This window comes from Macrobrachium rosenbergii, chromosome 36 (genome assembly GCF_040412425.1).
Source record: "Macrobrachium rosenbergii isolate ZJJX-2024 chromosome 36, ASM4041242v1, whole genome shotgun sequence".
Taxonomy (NCBI): Eukaryota; Metazoa; Arthropoda; class Malacostraca; order Decapoda; family Palaemonidae; genus Macrobrachium; species Macrobrachium rosenbergii.
This window is the reverse complement of record NC_089776.1, coordinates 25526050-25541049: the sequence shown is the minus strand read 5'-3', so window position 1 is coordinate 25541049 and position 15000 is coordinate 25526050. Positions and strand designations below refer to the sequence as shown.

Genomic DNA, 15000 nt, shown 5'->3' with positions numbered 1-15000 from the left:
TTGCAATGATATTATTACAGAGTTTAAAATGGAATTTTGAGATATTTTCCTAAGATTGAAATATACAACATTCCAGAAATCTTACCTCCCTGTAGATCGTTGTGTACTGCAAGAAGCTTGGTACCTGTGTATTCAGGCATACCTCCAATGGTGACCCCATCATTTCGGTTCACTTCCAAGGGGACGGGCATTTCTTTGACCCATTCTTCGTCTACGTGGGTAACAAGGCTTGGAAATGACTCATTCTGCAAGAGTCCATCACCATCGTCTACAGAGATCTTCAGATTATGGCCATAACGTTCTGCGCGGAGCAGATGCCAGTTATTGTCTCCAATGAGGAATCCTTCAATGCAAACAATCTGTAATCTCTCCCCGTTTCTGGATTCCTCAAGGCAGGCCTTTCCTGCATGAAGCTTGTGTTTGGCATGAAAGCAAGGAAGACTGTTAGAACACTAGAAGAAGGTCTTTGAAATATTAGTTCAACAGTAACAGTCTCTATAGCGTAACAGTAACAGTCTCTATAGCCTAAATGAATTTATGAATATTCTATAGCTGTACATTTCACCAGTGAAAAACAACAAGGATTGATTACCTGTACTGAAAGGGAGTGCTGGACATGACTATCTGCCACATGGATGAGTAATCCCTGTGGCTGCCCTTGTGCCTTCATTCTAATCTGTAGTGTCAGCATATAACGGGACGGTGTGAAAGATAAGGCCACTTTGTAGTAAGAAGCTGGACCTAGTGTTGCTGGCACAGTAGGCTGTTGACATTCTGACCCCATGGAACCTGATTTGCAGATACACAGTGGTTCCTGAGGCTTATTTTGGCACATTTCTTGTAAACTACAGTCATTGGGATCACCTACACAGGTCACTTCCTGCCTTTGACACCCTGGCGTACTACCTTGACTTAATGGTGGTTCACCCAGATCTAAGAGCTGGAAAGAATAAATTCTCATTTTTACCTTACAGATTCAACGTAAAATAGAATAAATTTATAACTTGAAATCAGCTTTTTTTTTTAGTAAAATAGGTTGTGGAAACTACTATGTACTTTTGTATTTTCATATGAATTTAGTGTAATAAAATAAGTAAATGCAAATAAAAATTTACTTTTACTTTTATATGGCTCCATAGTCCCAGTTATCATTTTTTAAATCTTTTAGAGAAAAATCTAAAGAATACAGAATCCCTTAATCTATGTTGAGTAATTTATTAATCTGGTCTTTTAGTAGAAAAATAAAATCAACAAAACAAAGTTTATCACCTAATATTGAGAAATTATTTCTGCTCTCACCTCACCATTAATTGTAATGTGTGACACACATCCATGCAGAGGCTGGGTGATTGGTCGCACATCCCATCCGTGATTACGGTAATCACCATCTTGGGCTAACCCACCCACTTGAAGTGGACTTGATACAACCCATGATCCCAGACGGTCTGGGTGAGTCCATAAAGCTCTGGCAGCACAGTGAGTGTCATTATTTTGGTGACTCCAGCCCTGACCACATGCATCAGTCACCATCGAGACTCCCTTGCAAAATTGTGAAGGTAAAGTTATTTATGACGGAATCTGAAGTTACATAAGAAACTATCACATGTGATCAAATGTAAATTTACCGTTGTACCTTTTATTATTAATTAACCATACAAAGTTGTGTTAGCTGGAAACTACTCACAGCAGTATAACATGTATAGTCACACAAAATCACATTTATTCATCTTATTCTATACAGAGCTGCTACTATTTATAGAATGAAAATATTAGATATCTACCTACATAATACATATCAATCAAGCAAACAAAATTTAAGAAAAATTACCCCATGATCCAGTTTGATGTGGATTGTGTGCCAAGATCCATCGTTCACTTGAGTATCAACTTTTAACTTCGCTCTTCCAGCCCAGCTGTTTGTTACTAGTTCAGGGTAGCCATCAGACAGCTGAATGGCCATGAAGGGTAGCCTTTCTTCCTCAATTTCAATTGGCCCTGAGTAAAGGAGAAGTGCTTCCTTCTGCTGTGTAAGAATTTTCAGAGACATTGTGGATGGAAAGCACGGTGGAATGGAAGGCAGCCAAGACCATCCAGAACCCATAAACGACCGAGAAAGGACTTTGCAGTTGAAGCCCACCGACCCTCCAGGACAGATGCATCTGTCATTACCATGAAATGAAAGTCAGCCTGGAGTTACAAGTGGAGGGGTCATGTTTCAGCTACTGCCATAAACAAAACAGCATAGATTGCTAAGTGGCGTCAAATATTTTCAACAGTTCTCGTAGAAGTGATTATTTTACTTGGCAGGTAGTTATCTTACCTTTTCCCATCTGAGAACTGGACACATCTTCCACCATTCAGACAGGAACCTGGCAAGCAAGCCTGCTCCTGACGTGGTTGAGATATCGAAGGACTCTTGCAATCGTAAAAGTGCTTGAGGCGAGGTGTCACCAGGGAAGTGTTGTTTGTGTCTATGACCTAAATATATGCTCTGATTAATGCATATCAACATTTTTCTTTAAATAATACGTACAAGTCACATTTCCATTAAGTTATTATATTACAGAAAAAATGTTTTCCCCTAAAAAATAGCATATTAATAATAAATTCTCAACAGTCTCTTAAATATTGCGTGCACATGGTCGTTATCACAGACAGCTCCCAAAAAAGTTGGTAGTTAAAGGTACTGCAGTGTTTTTTTTTATCTCGATACTTCATATTTTAGTCACGTGGGGCATTTAGAAAGTCTGTAGCATTGTCAAGAGAAAAGAGTCATTACTCAGACATTTTGGTGGCTACCTGCTCAAACTACTTATACAGCTAAATACACTAAAATACATTTTTTTCCAATATTACATCACATATGACTTCTTTGGAAGTCACTGGGCGCAGCAAAATTCTCAGAATGAAATAAAGGCATCCTGTTATTAAACTGGAAATTCAATGGAGCTCCTGTCTTATTCCAAAATAGTGAGATATGGGTGCCAGAAGGTAATTGAGACAGTGACAGCAGACTGTGATCCCCAGCTGTACTGTTCAAACATCAACCAGAGATTAAATGCGATAACAGACATGGCTTGGGATAACGGACCCTTGATTGTAGGGTACTTTGATGTTAATACCAGAAGATAGCCGACCAGGACGCTTTAGGTTAATTTTCAAGCTGATCACATCACTGCTATTGGAGATTATCAGCTCAGGATAAGATACCAGCTTGAACAAAAACCAACGACTGAAAGGAAGTATTGGAAATACCATGGTTCAACGACTGAAAGGAGGTATTGGAAATACCATGGTTCAACGACTGAAAGGAAGTATTGGAAATTCCATTGTTCTTCTTTTTCCAAAACCCTAGGCAATTGACATGTGCCCTTGTATTCTGAGGGTGGCTTCACAAATTGGCTTAAATTGGTGATGATCACTACCCATGGCGCATTCTCTGGGAATATGTCAGTATTGATGATGTTAGGACATCAAAGTTTCTTATTTCTTATAACAAGAATAGATTAAAAGCTAAGTGAATATTGCTGAAGCACCTCATTCAGAAAATGGAATCTAACTCTGCACTTTAAATATAATCTCTTGATTCACGGCACATTCTGTGGAATGCACTGAGATGTGTTGATGTAATATTAAAGTTTATCACTTCGAACTCTACGCAAGGAATAAACGAAACCACATAGAGCATTCACCTAATGACGGTATGATTTCGGAAGTTTCTTTGAGACACAATTCGAAATACAGACATACACAAATGAACAGGTTTTACGCTTACCTGCAGATGGATAACGGTAGAAGACACGGAGGCCATAGTGCTTGGTCCACCGCTGGCATCAGCTTTGTATCGCGCGGTGTAAAAGTCCTTGTTTCCAGATACTACGTTTTCCCTTCCCATGTTCCGGCCATTGTCCGGTTCCCGTTCGGTACTCGGTTCGCCGGCGTCTTTGAACAAGTGACTGTCTTGAGTTTTTGCAGGCGTCTTTTTCCGGTGCTTCATTGTTCGATGGGTCTGATGACGGTATTTGTTCCTAAGGCCTAGATATATGTTCTCCATTCCTTCGATGGTAACATTCAGTCCAGTGGATTCTTCCAGCTAAGGTGGAATAATGATAGTATTTTTGAAAATTTTTTGAATGACATTTTTTTTTATAATGAGCGTTCTTTTAAAACGAATTAAAAATAAACCAGATTACTGAATTATTTTGTTTCTACTTGTCTTTCAACTGTATTGGATTATCCCAGCCTCAAATGAAAGTTATACCTTTGCCCTTTATGTTAATTTTATAATTTAATTTCTTGCAATCAAAGGGACATGGTTGTGCTTTCAAATTATCATTACTTCCAACATATTAGCGCACATTGAAATGTCTATGCATATGATTGCGCATGGGCATGTCTGTGAGAGAGAGAGAGAGAGAGAGAGAGAGAGAGAGAGAGAGAGAGAGAGAGAGAGAGAGAGAGGACATAATGGGGTACATTGGGCCGCTAATCACAAATATGAATGCAAAATTGCAATACATTTGTATTTGCTCTTAATATGGCAATGTTACATGCAACACAAAAATCGCCAAAACTGCAAGGGTACTGGTTGAGAATGAGCTAGGGAAAAATTTTGCAAGCCCAGTATATGATAATATATATAAAAAAAATTACGTGTGTTTTAACCTGCCTTAACTTTTCAGATAAAACAAAATATTACAATGCTAGACTATTGCTTGGCGTGATCTAAACAGGATTTGCGAATAAGGAACATTTCTTTTGTTTATCAGATCTTGTCTTCTGAATGGCTTAGATTTTACATAATATGGAAGATGCACTCAAATCGGGATATTTTGTTTTGAAGTATTTTCATGGACCTTTTTTTTTTTTTTGTGCTTCCTGAAAATTTTCGTTTTCATTTATTTATTTATTTTTTTTCAATTCCGAGGATTTAGGAGGGTGATAAATATTTATTTTTTCAGGGACCACACTCTGAAGCCAATTTTGCTAATAAAAACCACATGAACTCACTACCCACAATAGCCACATGAACCCATGAAGTTTTTCCTTATTTCTTGCTATGATCCAAGTGTAGAGAATATAAGTATCCAATACTTTTAAAGTATAATCCAAGCACAATCAGTTCAGTTGGAATTTAACTGTTTTTATCTAATCAAAAATTAACATCAAGCAGTCTCCTCCATGAAAATTCAGCCTAAAATAGCAATTTAGAATACAACCGACGCTTCCTAGACTATTTCATGTTCTCGCGTGGTATATTACACCGAACAGTTAGAACGAAACCCACCTGGTGTCTGTGAAGACTAAGAAGCCCCTTTAGTTTCACCGGATTCATGAAATCCCCTCCCGTTCTGTTCCTGACAGTTAGCCACACAGAAACGACAGGCGCCGACGGCCCAGAATATCTGGAATCGAGGGAGGAAGAAGAAGCAAGAGACTCGTGTCCATATAGGTGATGTCGAACGCTCAGGGACGAAAAACTTGATGCCTCAGTTTTCTGGTGCCGGCTATCTTTGTGGTCGTTGTCCCTGTTGCCGTAAACGCTGACAACCTCCGGCGTGTGTTCGTCTTTCCCGACTATGGCAAGGATTCCTTCTAAGAGCTTACCTAAGATGCCTCCACCCTCCTGTAGGGAATTGAAATGTCTTGTTGATTAGAGTATGCAGAGAATTTCTTAAGAAATTTATAGTTCAGCGAAAACCACTCATGTTTTGTCTAATCTAATGCTGAGTATAATGTGGTTGTTATAAACAGCCATTGACCAGGTAAGGTTATAGTCTCCTACAAGCTTTCTGCAATTTACTTATGGAGGTCTGTTCTTGTAGGACATTAGGATTGTCCAAACCTGAAATACGCATCAACTTTTCGAGAACTGCCGAAAGCAGACACGTTTTGGGTGACGGAAGGTTTGAAGTAGTCGAAATAATAAAGGATTTCATTTTTCTGGATGTAACTATCGTGCGCCGAATGAATAATGAACATTTGGTTTGTACGACTACACTCATTCGCACCAGAGTAATACAAAAACTTAATAAGCATTTCTGTATTGGGAGAAATTTTGAAGAAGTAACTCGTAGGTAGTTTCTCATAAGTAACAATATGCCATTTGAAACAAAGCTAGGAAAAAAAATACTGTTAAAGGCTTGTATAGGATTTTTCTGAGTAACTCTCAACAGCCAGACATCGCGTTTTCATTTCAGAAAGGGCTGTTCTATCTATTTGTTGTCTTGTGTGATGTAGGCTCACATTTAATCGATCATAAGCTTTTTTATTCTGCTACGTGCCAGTTTTCAGAATAACTTAGAAAATAGACTCTTATCAAATTATGTTATGAATTTCTTAATTCTTTGATAACAAGACTTGAATGTAATGATTCAAAACAAAATAGAAGAAAATTTTAATACTGAAATAGATATTTCCTACGTCTATTACCGTAAAGACATGGACTAAAAACTACCCTAACGGCAAACAAGGATGTGCTTATAATCTTTAATTTCCCAAAATCATGTACTTTGAAAGTTTGTCTCTGCAACCGTACTTGAGTTCTCTTACAAGCATCTCTTGCAAGCACAAACGCACGGCATTAACCAGAACCCAGAATCGTATTCCTTACCACAGGATTCCAGTCTTTAGTAATTTTAGCTGGTGAAGCAGGAAAGAGGCTGATGGGGGCTGCGTTCAGGAGCGTTCTGTATTCCAGAGACTTCACTACGACAGTCACATTGGCGGATACAGCCTTCTGTCTCGAAACTCTGTCACTTACAGAAAATTCCAAAAGATACCTGAAAATCACAGTATTTAAATTAATAGGAAGTGTCATGCATTGCATAAGAAGGACTATAAAACGCTCAGCACATTCCGTATGAATATTGAGGTCAGATCATAGCTATGGTAGGATATAAAATTTTAATGGATATATTTGCTAAATAATGTACAAAAACATCCCGTAATTTCCTGGATTTATGTACAGAAATATGATCTGGATGGAACTATTGGTTGAACATCTTGAGGAAAGGGATAATTGTGTATTTATATACACATCTAAGCGCGGCATTTATTAACGTAGTGTCTCATAGTACATCTTCCCATATTTCCTCTACTTCTAAGCCTTAGAACTCATCAAACTCTCCTTTTTTTTCTAACATAATCCTCCATCCTAGAAAAAGCAGGTTTACTGCTTCCTGCGTGGTTAAGTCTCCTACTTCCTTTCCTTGCCACCATACCTCCTTTTGTTTTTGCTACTCTTGGGAAGTTTAAATACATTTCTTTGGTTTGCTCGTTCCATTGGCACTTGATTTTGCTCGGTCCACCGATAAGTTCATAAAAAAGTATAGTAACAGCTAAATCTGACACTAACTCTGAATATTTAATAGCAATGCGTGCGATTTGATCTCTTTATTGATTATATTAAAATGTAGCCTGCTGCTCTACATTAAAGAGTTTCGTGGTACTCTCAAATCAAAGAAGAAAGCAAAGAAATTCATTGATAAGACATGGAAAAAAACGGACAGTAAGGGATATTAACTGAGTCTATTCCTCAACGCATGCTATTCACACTGATCATCCATTCTTGTATGTACTTTAATTTCATTTACAAGATTCTACACATCTGATTTTAAAGAATGGAACCTGAATAACAATCGACAACACCTTTATGATATGAAATAAAATTACGAATCGCTAAATTTGTTTGTGGAAAAATTTCCACTTTTGTGTCACAAAAAAAATGTGATCAGTCAACTGATCAGTCAGTAGAACTCACCTTCCTTCCCTGACCTGGCTTGAGACATAGATCGTGCCCTCCTGCTGGTCCAGCGTGAAGAGGGGATGGGCCGACGTCGCCCACTTGAAGGTCTTGTCCTTCAGGTCCCAGTCGTCAGGGTCATCCACGTAGACTCTGCCCAAGGGCACGTTCATACTCCCGCCTCTGCCCTGATGACAGTGAATTCGGTTGCTTTCTATTTTTTTGCTCCTAGTACTGGTATCATTTTTTTTTAAATGGTGTAAGGATAAACTGGGTGATAATGTTTGTGTCTCTTCTTCCATTACTTGGAATATTTTGACGTCTGTGATTATAAGTAATGGCGAATTATATTTGTGGATCCAATATGTTTCTATTTTTTTTTTTGTGTGTGAGTACTGGCATCACTTTTTCTAAATGGTGTAAGGATAAACTGGATGATAATGTTTGTGTCTCTTCCTCTTCCATTACTTGGAATATTTTGATGTCTGTGATTATAAGTAAAGGGGAAATATTTGTTGTGGATCTAATATGTTTCTATTTTTTTTTTTTTTTGTCTGAGTACTGGTATCATTTTTTTGAAATGGTGTAAAGATAAACTGGATGATAATGTTTGTGTCTCTTCTTATTCCATTACTTGGAATATTTTGATGTCTGTGATTATAAGTAATGGGAATATTTCTTGTGGATCCAATATGGATAATGTAATTGTTTGTTTGTACTATAGCTGAGTGGTAGTATCTTTATACCTCCATGCAACACATCTAGTTTGCATTTGGTTTTATCTATATTTATTACCTAAAGCAATGTAGCCTCTCAGTAGTAAATACATTAATACATTTTCCTTATACTGAAACATGATACAACACATGAGATATTTTGATGATCTTCAGCAAATCATTGCGTGAGTTTTGTCTGTTATTTTCTTGACGTTTTACAAAGAAAACATAGAGAAACTAAGAAATAAATGGAAGACGAGAATTACAAAGAAAACATAGAGAAACTAGGAAATAAATGGAAGACGAGAATTACAAAGAAAACAGAGAAACTAAGAAATAAATGAACGACAAGAGATCAAAGGAAAACTTCCTCCTCCTCCTCCTCCTCCTCCTCACCTGAATTTTGTAGAGGTAAATGGTCTTCTTTCCGGGCTTCATCGGGTTGTCGTTGACGTCATCCACCACCACCGTGACGGTCTGTTCGTTCGTCAGCCCTCGGGCATCCGTCAGCGTCACCCGGACATCCAGCTGATGGTGCTTTTCTCGGTCCACTGGCTTCCTCGTCCACAGCGTCGCTGCTCCTCTCCCGCTGTCCAGTTCTGGGTTTTGATGTGTGTGTTTGTGTGTGTGTATAGTGAGTTTTTTTTTGGGGGGGGGGATTTGCGGTTGAACGGGTTTTTGTTTATGCATAAAAAAAGGAAAAATTGCATAAGGAAGAGAACGGAGACCGATTAGTGAATATGTAAATACATGAAAAAGAGAACTTAAAAACATGAATCATGAATGCTTGCATTCGAAGATTGTAAGAGGAAGTTAGAAATATTTCTTTTTAGTGAATATTTTTTTTTTAATAAATGGTAACAAGTAACCCTAAAAATCGCTGCTTTTAACTGAAACCTGTTTTTATATAAATTCCATAGAATTAGTTGACAAAGGTTAATTTTGAATATATTATGAAATGAATTTATCTTTGCTGCTATTTCATTCTTTTATTCGTAAATTATATAAAAAAATTACTTCAAGTTCAGCTAATACAAATTTAATAACTTGAACTTATGCTGGATAATGTACTTATGTAGTAAATCCTTCAGAATACTTACTATTGCTGAATTGCAGGTCGACGATTTCGCGGACATAATCCGGATTAGTTGACGCAAAAGAAATATTGAAGGGCGGACCATTCCCCAAAGCCCACGAGTCGTCGTCGTATGCCTTCAGGAGGCCGAGTCTCGTAGGCGGGGCGCCCTCTGGGATGTGGAAAACAGTAGGAGGAAGGAGGTACGGCGGGCTGTCGTTGACGTCCATGACGGACAGGCTGAGGGTAGCTGTCGATGTTAGGGGCGGCTGCCCGCGATCGACGCCTGTTATCCTGACGACTGGTGCGTCCTCCTTCAGAGTCTCCCTGTCGAGGGACTCGGTTTTAATCCTGACGACGCCCTTGTCGTCGATCTCCAAGATGTCTTCCAGGTCAGTAATCTTGTAATCTATCACGCCGTTCCCACCCTTCACGCGTCATCGATTTTGGGAAAAATGGTTTAGCTAATTATTTTTTTTTTTTGTCTTGATGCTGGTTGCTTTTGTGGTTTCTACTGGCTTTCGCTTCTTTTAACTGTATTGGGAGTGATGTAGGTTTTATCTACTTTGTTTTTACACTCAGTCACGGCGATCGGATCGCCATATCCAACTTCTTTTATGACTTATGTGGTGGGATTGCTTTAACGCCCTGGGGTTCGGATCCGACGTGAGTCAGAAATATTATATATTTATATATATATATATATATATATATATATATATATATATATATATATATATATATATATATATATATATAGTATATACATGTATATATATATATATATGGATATATATACATATATATATATATATATAAATGTATATATATATATATATATATATATATATATATATATATATATATATATATATATATATATATATATATATACTGTATATAAAGAAGGTGTGTGTTAATCAGAGAAACTACAGTTAATAAGGGTGCTGCTCCCTAAGATGAGAAGATGAGTTGTGGAAGAAGTGTAGAAGTGTGTTATGGCTGATGCTGGTAGATACACTGGTGACTGAGGATAGTGAAGAGATATTACAACAACTAGTAAAAGAGTCTGAAATCATTTTCAAAAGGAGACAGTTGAGAATTCATGTCCAGCAATTGAGTAAGGCGTATAATGAATAAGGGTAGGACGAGATAAAGGGTTAGTGACAGAATAGGTGAAGCAAGAAAAGCAGCAGGGTGTGTGCAAAAGAGGGGATGACTCCAGAGTTGTCTGTGGATGCAAAAGAGGGGATGACTCCAGAGTTGTCTGTGGATGCAAAAGAGGGGATGACTCCAGAGTTGTCTGTGGATGCAAAAGAGGGGATGACTCCAGAGTTGTCTGTGGATGCCGAGGTGGGGATGTAAGAAGAGGTTGTTGAGGCAACTCTCCTTTATGGATATTCAGTGCTGATGTTCACTGCGAATGAAAGAAGAAAGGTTGAAGATGCCGAGTTAAACTGTATGGATCATATCGCTTGAAATACACAGAAGGTGGATGAAAGGTCAGAGTAGGTAAAATAACGACTTAGAGTGCTCTGAGATGCATCGGTCATGGGGAAACGGTGTAAAATTCAGAAATGTAATGGGAATGAAGAATGGAAGACCTGGGAAGGGTTGGATAGATAGGGTGGAAGAGATGCTGGAAAAGAGTACCTCAATATCCAGGAAGAAAGAGAATGAGTGAGATTGGGAAGAACGGCACATTGGGGGTCAAGGGTTTTGAGGCACCGCTGATGTGCCTTCTTTGTAGGTGTGTGTGGAGCAGATAATGTTGTGGAAAATGACTGCGTAGGAGGTTCATCTACGATTCAGCAGTGAAACTTTGAATTTGACAGTAACCACTGAGTTTTCATCTTGCAAATAGAGCTTAATATTTGTACATGGGTATATACACAGAAATTCACATAAAAGTGAGTTTGTGTTCACATAAATAAGCACGCGTGTATCATATGATTTTAACCAACTGAAAACTGGCATTGCGGCAGTCTACTTTGAATCTGTACCACAAAGGGGAACTGTTTATCTCTTCCATCCCACCGCGGGGGCAGGAAAGACTATCTTGTTTGAGCTGGAGAAAATGCTTCCGCTCATTTTCTCGTTAAGATCTTGAAGAGTTTGGAGAGCAAACAGCCAATCGATTGAGTTCCAGTTGTTCGACTTTGTTGGGAAACTTGTTTACTCTGGTTCTCATCGATTACCGAGACTTAACTAAGTTATGTTGAGGGTGTCTTAAGAACGCTAAGTTAAAGTTGGAATTTTGTAATGCTTGGGTCGGATGAACATTTATATTGTCTTTCACTAATATAAATTTTCGTTTTGTAAGCCTTGCGATTTAATAATAATAATAATAATAATAATAATAATAATAATAATAATAATAATAATAATAATAATAATAATAATAATAATAATAATAATAGACGTGTTGCCACTATACGCTCAGAAATTCTTGCTAGGGTCCTTTATTTCATTTCAGTTTTACTCTGACTACAAAACACACACACACACACACACATATATATGTGTGTATTTATATACAGAAGATATATATATTATATATATATATTTATTTATATATATATATATATATATATATATATATATATATATATATATACATATACATATATAATATTTGTGTGTGTGAATTGGTGATCATACCAGATCTCTCTAGATACATAGAGTTGCAGTCAATTACGTTTTTGTATGTTTTCCACTGAAAAATGATATTGCTGTTTTCCATTGGCCACTGTTCAATGTTTAAAAAATGAAGTAGATTAAGACATAAAGACTTGAAGAAGATACATTACTTATCCGAGTGCGTGGTTAGGTCACTATATTCTCTGTATGCTTTATTATAAAAAGTATTTTATAAACAGACGCGGTGAAGAAGTCGGTAATCTTAACAAAGTCAAGTTTATAATCAGTTTCGCTAATGTTTATCAGATTTGTATACATTTCTATCAGTGAAATGGGCAGAAATATTCTTCAGATATGAGTGAAATAATTTCTTAGTTTTTATCATTACTCTTTTATACATCGAATTATATACTGCCATATGTCTAAAGTGTATCTGTTAGTCAAACCATCAAAGTTAAGTATACCTTAGTTTAACCAGACCACTGAGCTGATTAACAGCTCTCCTAGGGCTGGCCCGAAGGATTAGATTTACTTTACCTGGCTAAGAGCCAGTTGGTTACCTAGCAACGTGACCTACAGCTTATTGTGGAATCCGAACCACATTATAGCGAGAAATGAATTTCTATCACCAGAAATAAATTTCTCTCATTCTTCATTGGCCGGTCGGAGAATCGAGCGCGGGCTCAGCAGAATGCTAGCCGAGAACGAAACCAACCCGTCCAATGAGGAAATAGTCAAACCATCGGTTCAATCTTTTCCCTGAAAGAGCTGTTAAATCTGAGGCGGTGGCAGCAAACGCTAGTTTTCACATACGTATCGAACATAATTAAAACATTTGGATCTTTCCTAGATAGTGACCCCCAAGGGTTTTAACCCGGTACATATCCAACTTTTGCGGCGTGTTTAGTACAAGCCCGTTGTGGAATTACCGTAAAAACATAAACAAAAGACTGTAAATATCATAAAGATAATGACCCCAAGAAATATCATTCCTAGATAACGACCCCCGAAAACCCACGGGAGTCACTATCTAGGAAAGATCCAAACATTTTATGTCAAGCTAATTACCCTTCATATTCGCCGAAACGGGTTCCGGTTCGCCGTTCATACTTCCTTACGTAAGTACTAGAAACGGTAGTCGGGAACGTCGAAAGGAAGAAAAAATCGTTCCTTATCTCTTGCAGTATCAACAAAAGAACCGTTTACTTGAATAGTCTACTTTTCTTTGATGTAGGGTATCCTCCCCTCGGCATGCATATTTGTACTTTATTTTATTCATAGGGAAAATGGAAGGGCTATTTGCTAAGACCAACGCAAACAACATGCCTTTGAATATATTAGGAGAAATGACTCTGGTGTACTTTACTTTTTAGTAGAGACAGACTTTTTTATTCATTGGGTTTTTTGTAAGCGTTGCTTTTCCATTAGTGTAAGTTCTGCAATTCTCAGTTCGCAAACAACATGCCTTCGTATATATTAGGAGAAATGACTCTGGTGTACTTTACTTTTTAGTAGAGACAGACTTTTTTTATTCATTGGGTTTTTTGTAATCGTTGCTTTTCCATTAGTATAAGTTCTGCAATTCTCAGTTCTTAAACTTGGACGATAACCTATTTGTCTATTGCAAAGGAATGGTAATTCTTTTTAAATCATTTGCAAAAATATCAATATGTTGTTTAATTATATTATTATTCAAGAAACGATCAATACAATTGAGCGGATAAATTTTATAAGACTGGGAATCGACAATTAATTTTAGTAAAAGATTCGCGATAAATAATTACAAGATTTTTCAGTTATACTTTTGCACGGAAGCATACATATAATCTGTTTCCCTCGCGTAAGTTCATTAAAGTCATGCAGAATATTATAAATTGCTAATAGATGAGTTACTTGTCTGTTATCTCCCTAATGATTTTACTAATATTGTAAGCTTAAGTCACTGATAGTTGTGAATATATATTGATTCTAACAAAGGGCATAAGAAATTCTGAAAGGAGGAAGCTGCGAAACAATTTTATGAAAATCCTCCGCTTAGTCATCCCTTCTTTATTTCAAACCAGAATAGTAGTCGTTTTCTAAGGCTTTGTAGGTTTAAAATTATGATCATTATTATTCAGCGCAATCACAATTAAACACTTGTTCAGGACATTTGAAATATCACATATTTAAATTAAGAATACAAATGAATTTGGAGACCCGGTGGATAACTTACCTTGTCAGGATCGTGGGCATGGAAAGTGGCTAATTTAGTTCCTTTGGGCGCATTTTCCATGATGGATATCTGGGCATGGGTGGTGTCAAACGCTGGGGCATTGTCATTCACGTCCTTTATTTGCACTTTCACCCATGCCGTGTCCACATGGGTAGGATCTGCCCACCCCTCTTCTCCCTTCACAAATGAAAGGAAGATATTTGAATTAAGTAGAATAAAAAGGTCAAGGAATATATGAACGTGTGTATTTCTTGTTTACTGAAGAAGGCATTACTTTTGAAAACATTTTTAGCCTTTTCAAATTTGGAGCGTAATGAGTGTGTAATTTTTTGTACGGTACATGTACCACTCTTGTTACTTTGGACGGTGTCTCTAGGTGCTTATGCTTCTTTCTGACGAAACAAAGCCTCATATATATTTTTAATATCATTCAACAACAAATTCAGAATTTCTTATATTGCATCCTTATGAATGAGAAAGTTGTGGAATTTTAAATTCCTTTTTCTGGAGAAAAATATTTCGTCGTTCCTCAAAGAACATTCCAGGAAATGGCCGTATTGCATTTTGACTGAACGGCATTTTGAATGAATTGCATTTCAATTAATGTGTT

At 37.2% G+C, this 15000-nt stretch overlaps 1 protein-coding gene across 1 annotated transcript in view; it reads right to left on the bottom strand.

Moving 5' to 3' along the window:
- Positions 1-15000, bottom strand: part of LOC136824973 (putative neural-cadherin 2) — a 34838-nt gene that overhangs the window by 10942 nt on the left and 8896 nt on the right. Inside the window, exons 5-16 of the mRNA XM_067080958.1 lie at positions 14391-14567; positions 9561-9963; positions 8857-9059; positions 7763-7932; positions 6614-6782; positions 5288-5626; positions 3776-4093; positions 2321-2478; positions 1829-2159; positions 1300-1539; positions 593-940; positions 86-413 (exon numbers count right to left, since the gene is read on the bottom strand). Coding sequence (XP_066937059.1) covers positions 86-413; positions 593-940; positions 1300-1539; positions 1829-2159; positions 2321-2478; positions 3776-4093; positions 5288-5626; positions 6614-6782; positions 7763-7932; positions 8857-9059; positions 9561-9963; positions 14391-14567 — 3184 coding nt within the window. The remainder of the gene's footprint in view (positions 1-85; positions 414-592; positions 941-1299; positions 1540-1828; positions 2160-2320; positions 2479-3775; positions 4094-5287; positions 5627-6613; positions 6783-7762; positions 7933-8856; positions 9060-9560; positions 9964-14390; positions 14568-15000) is intronic.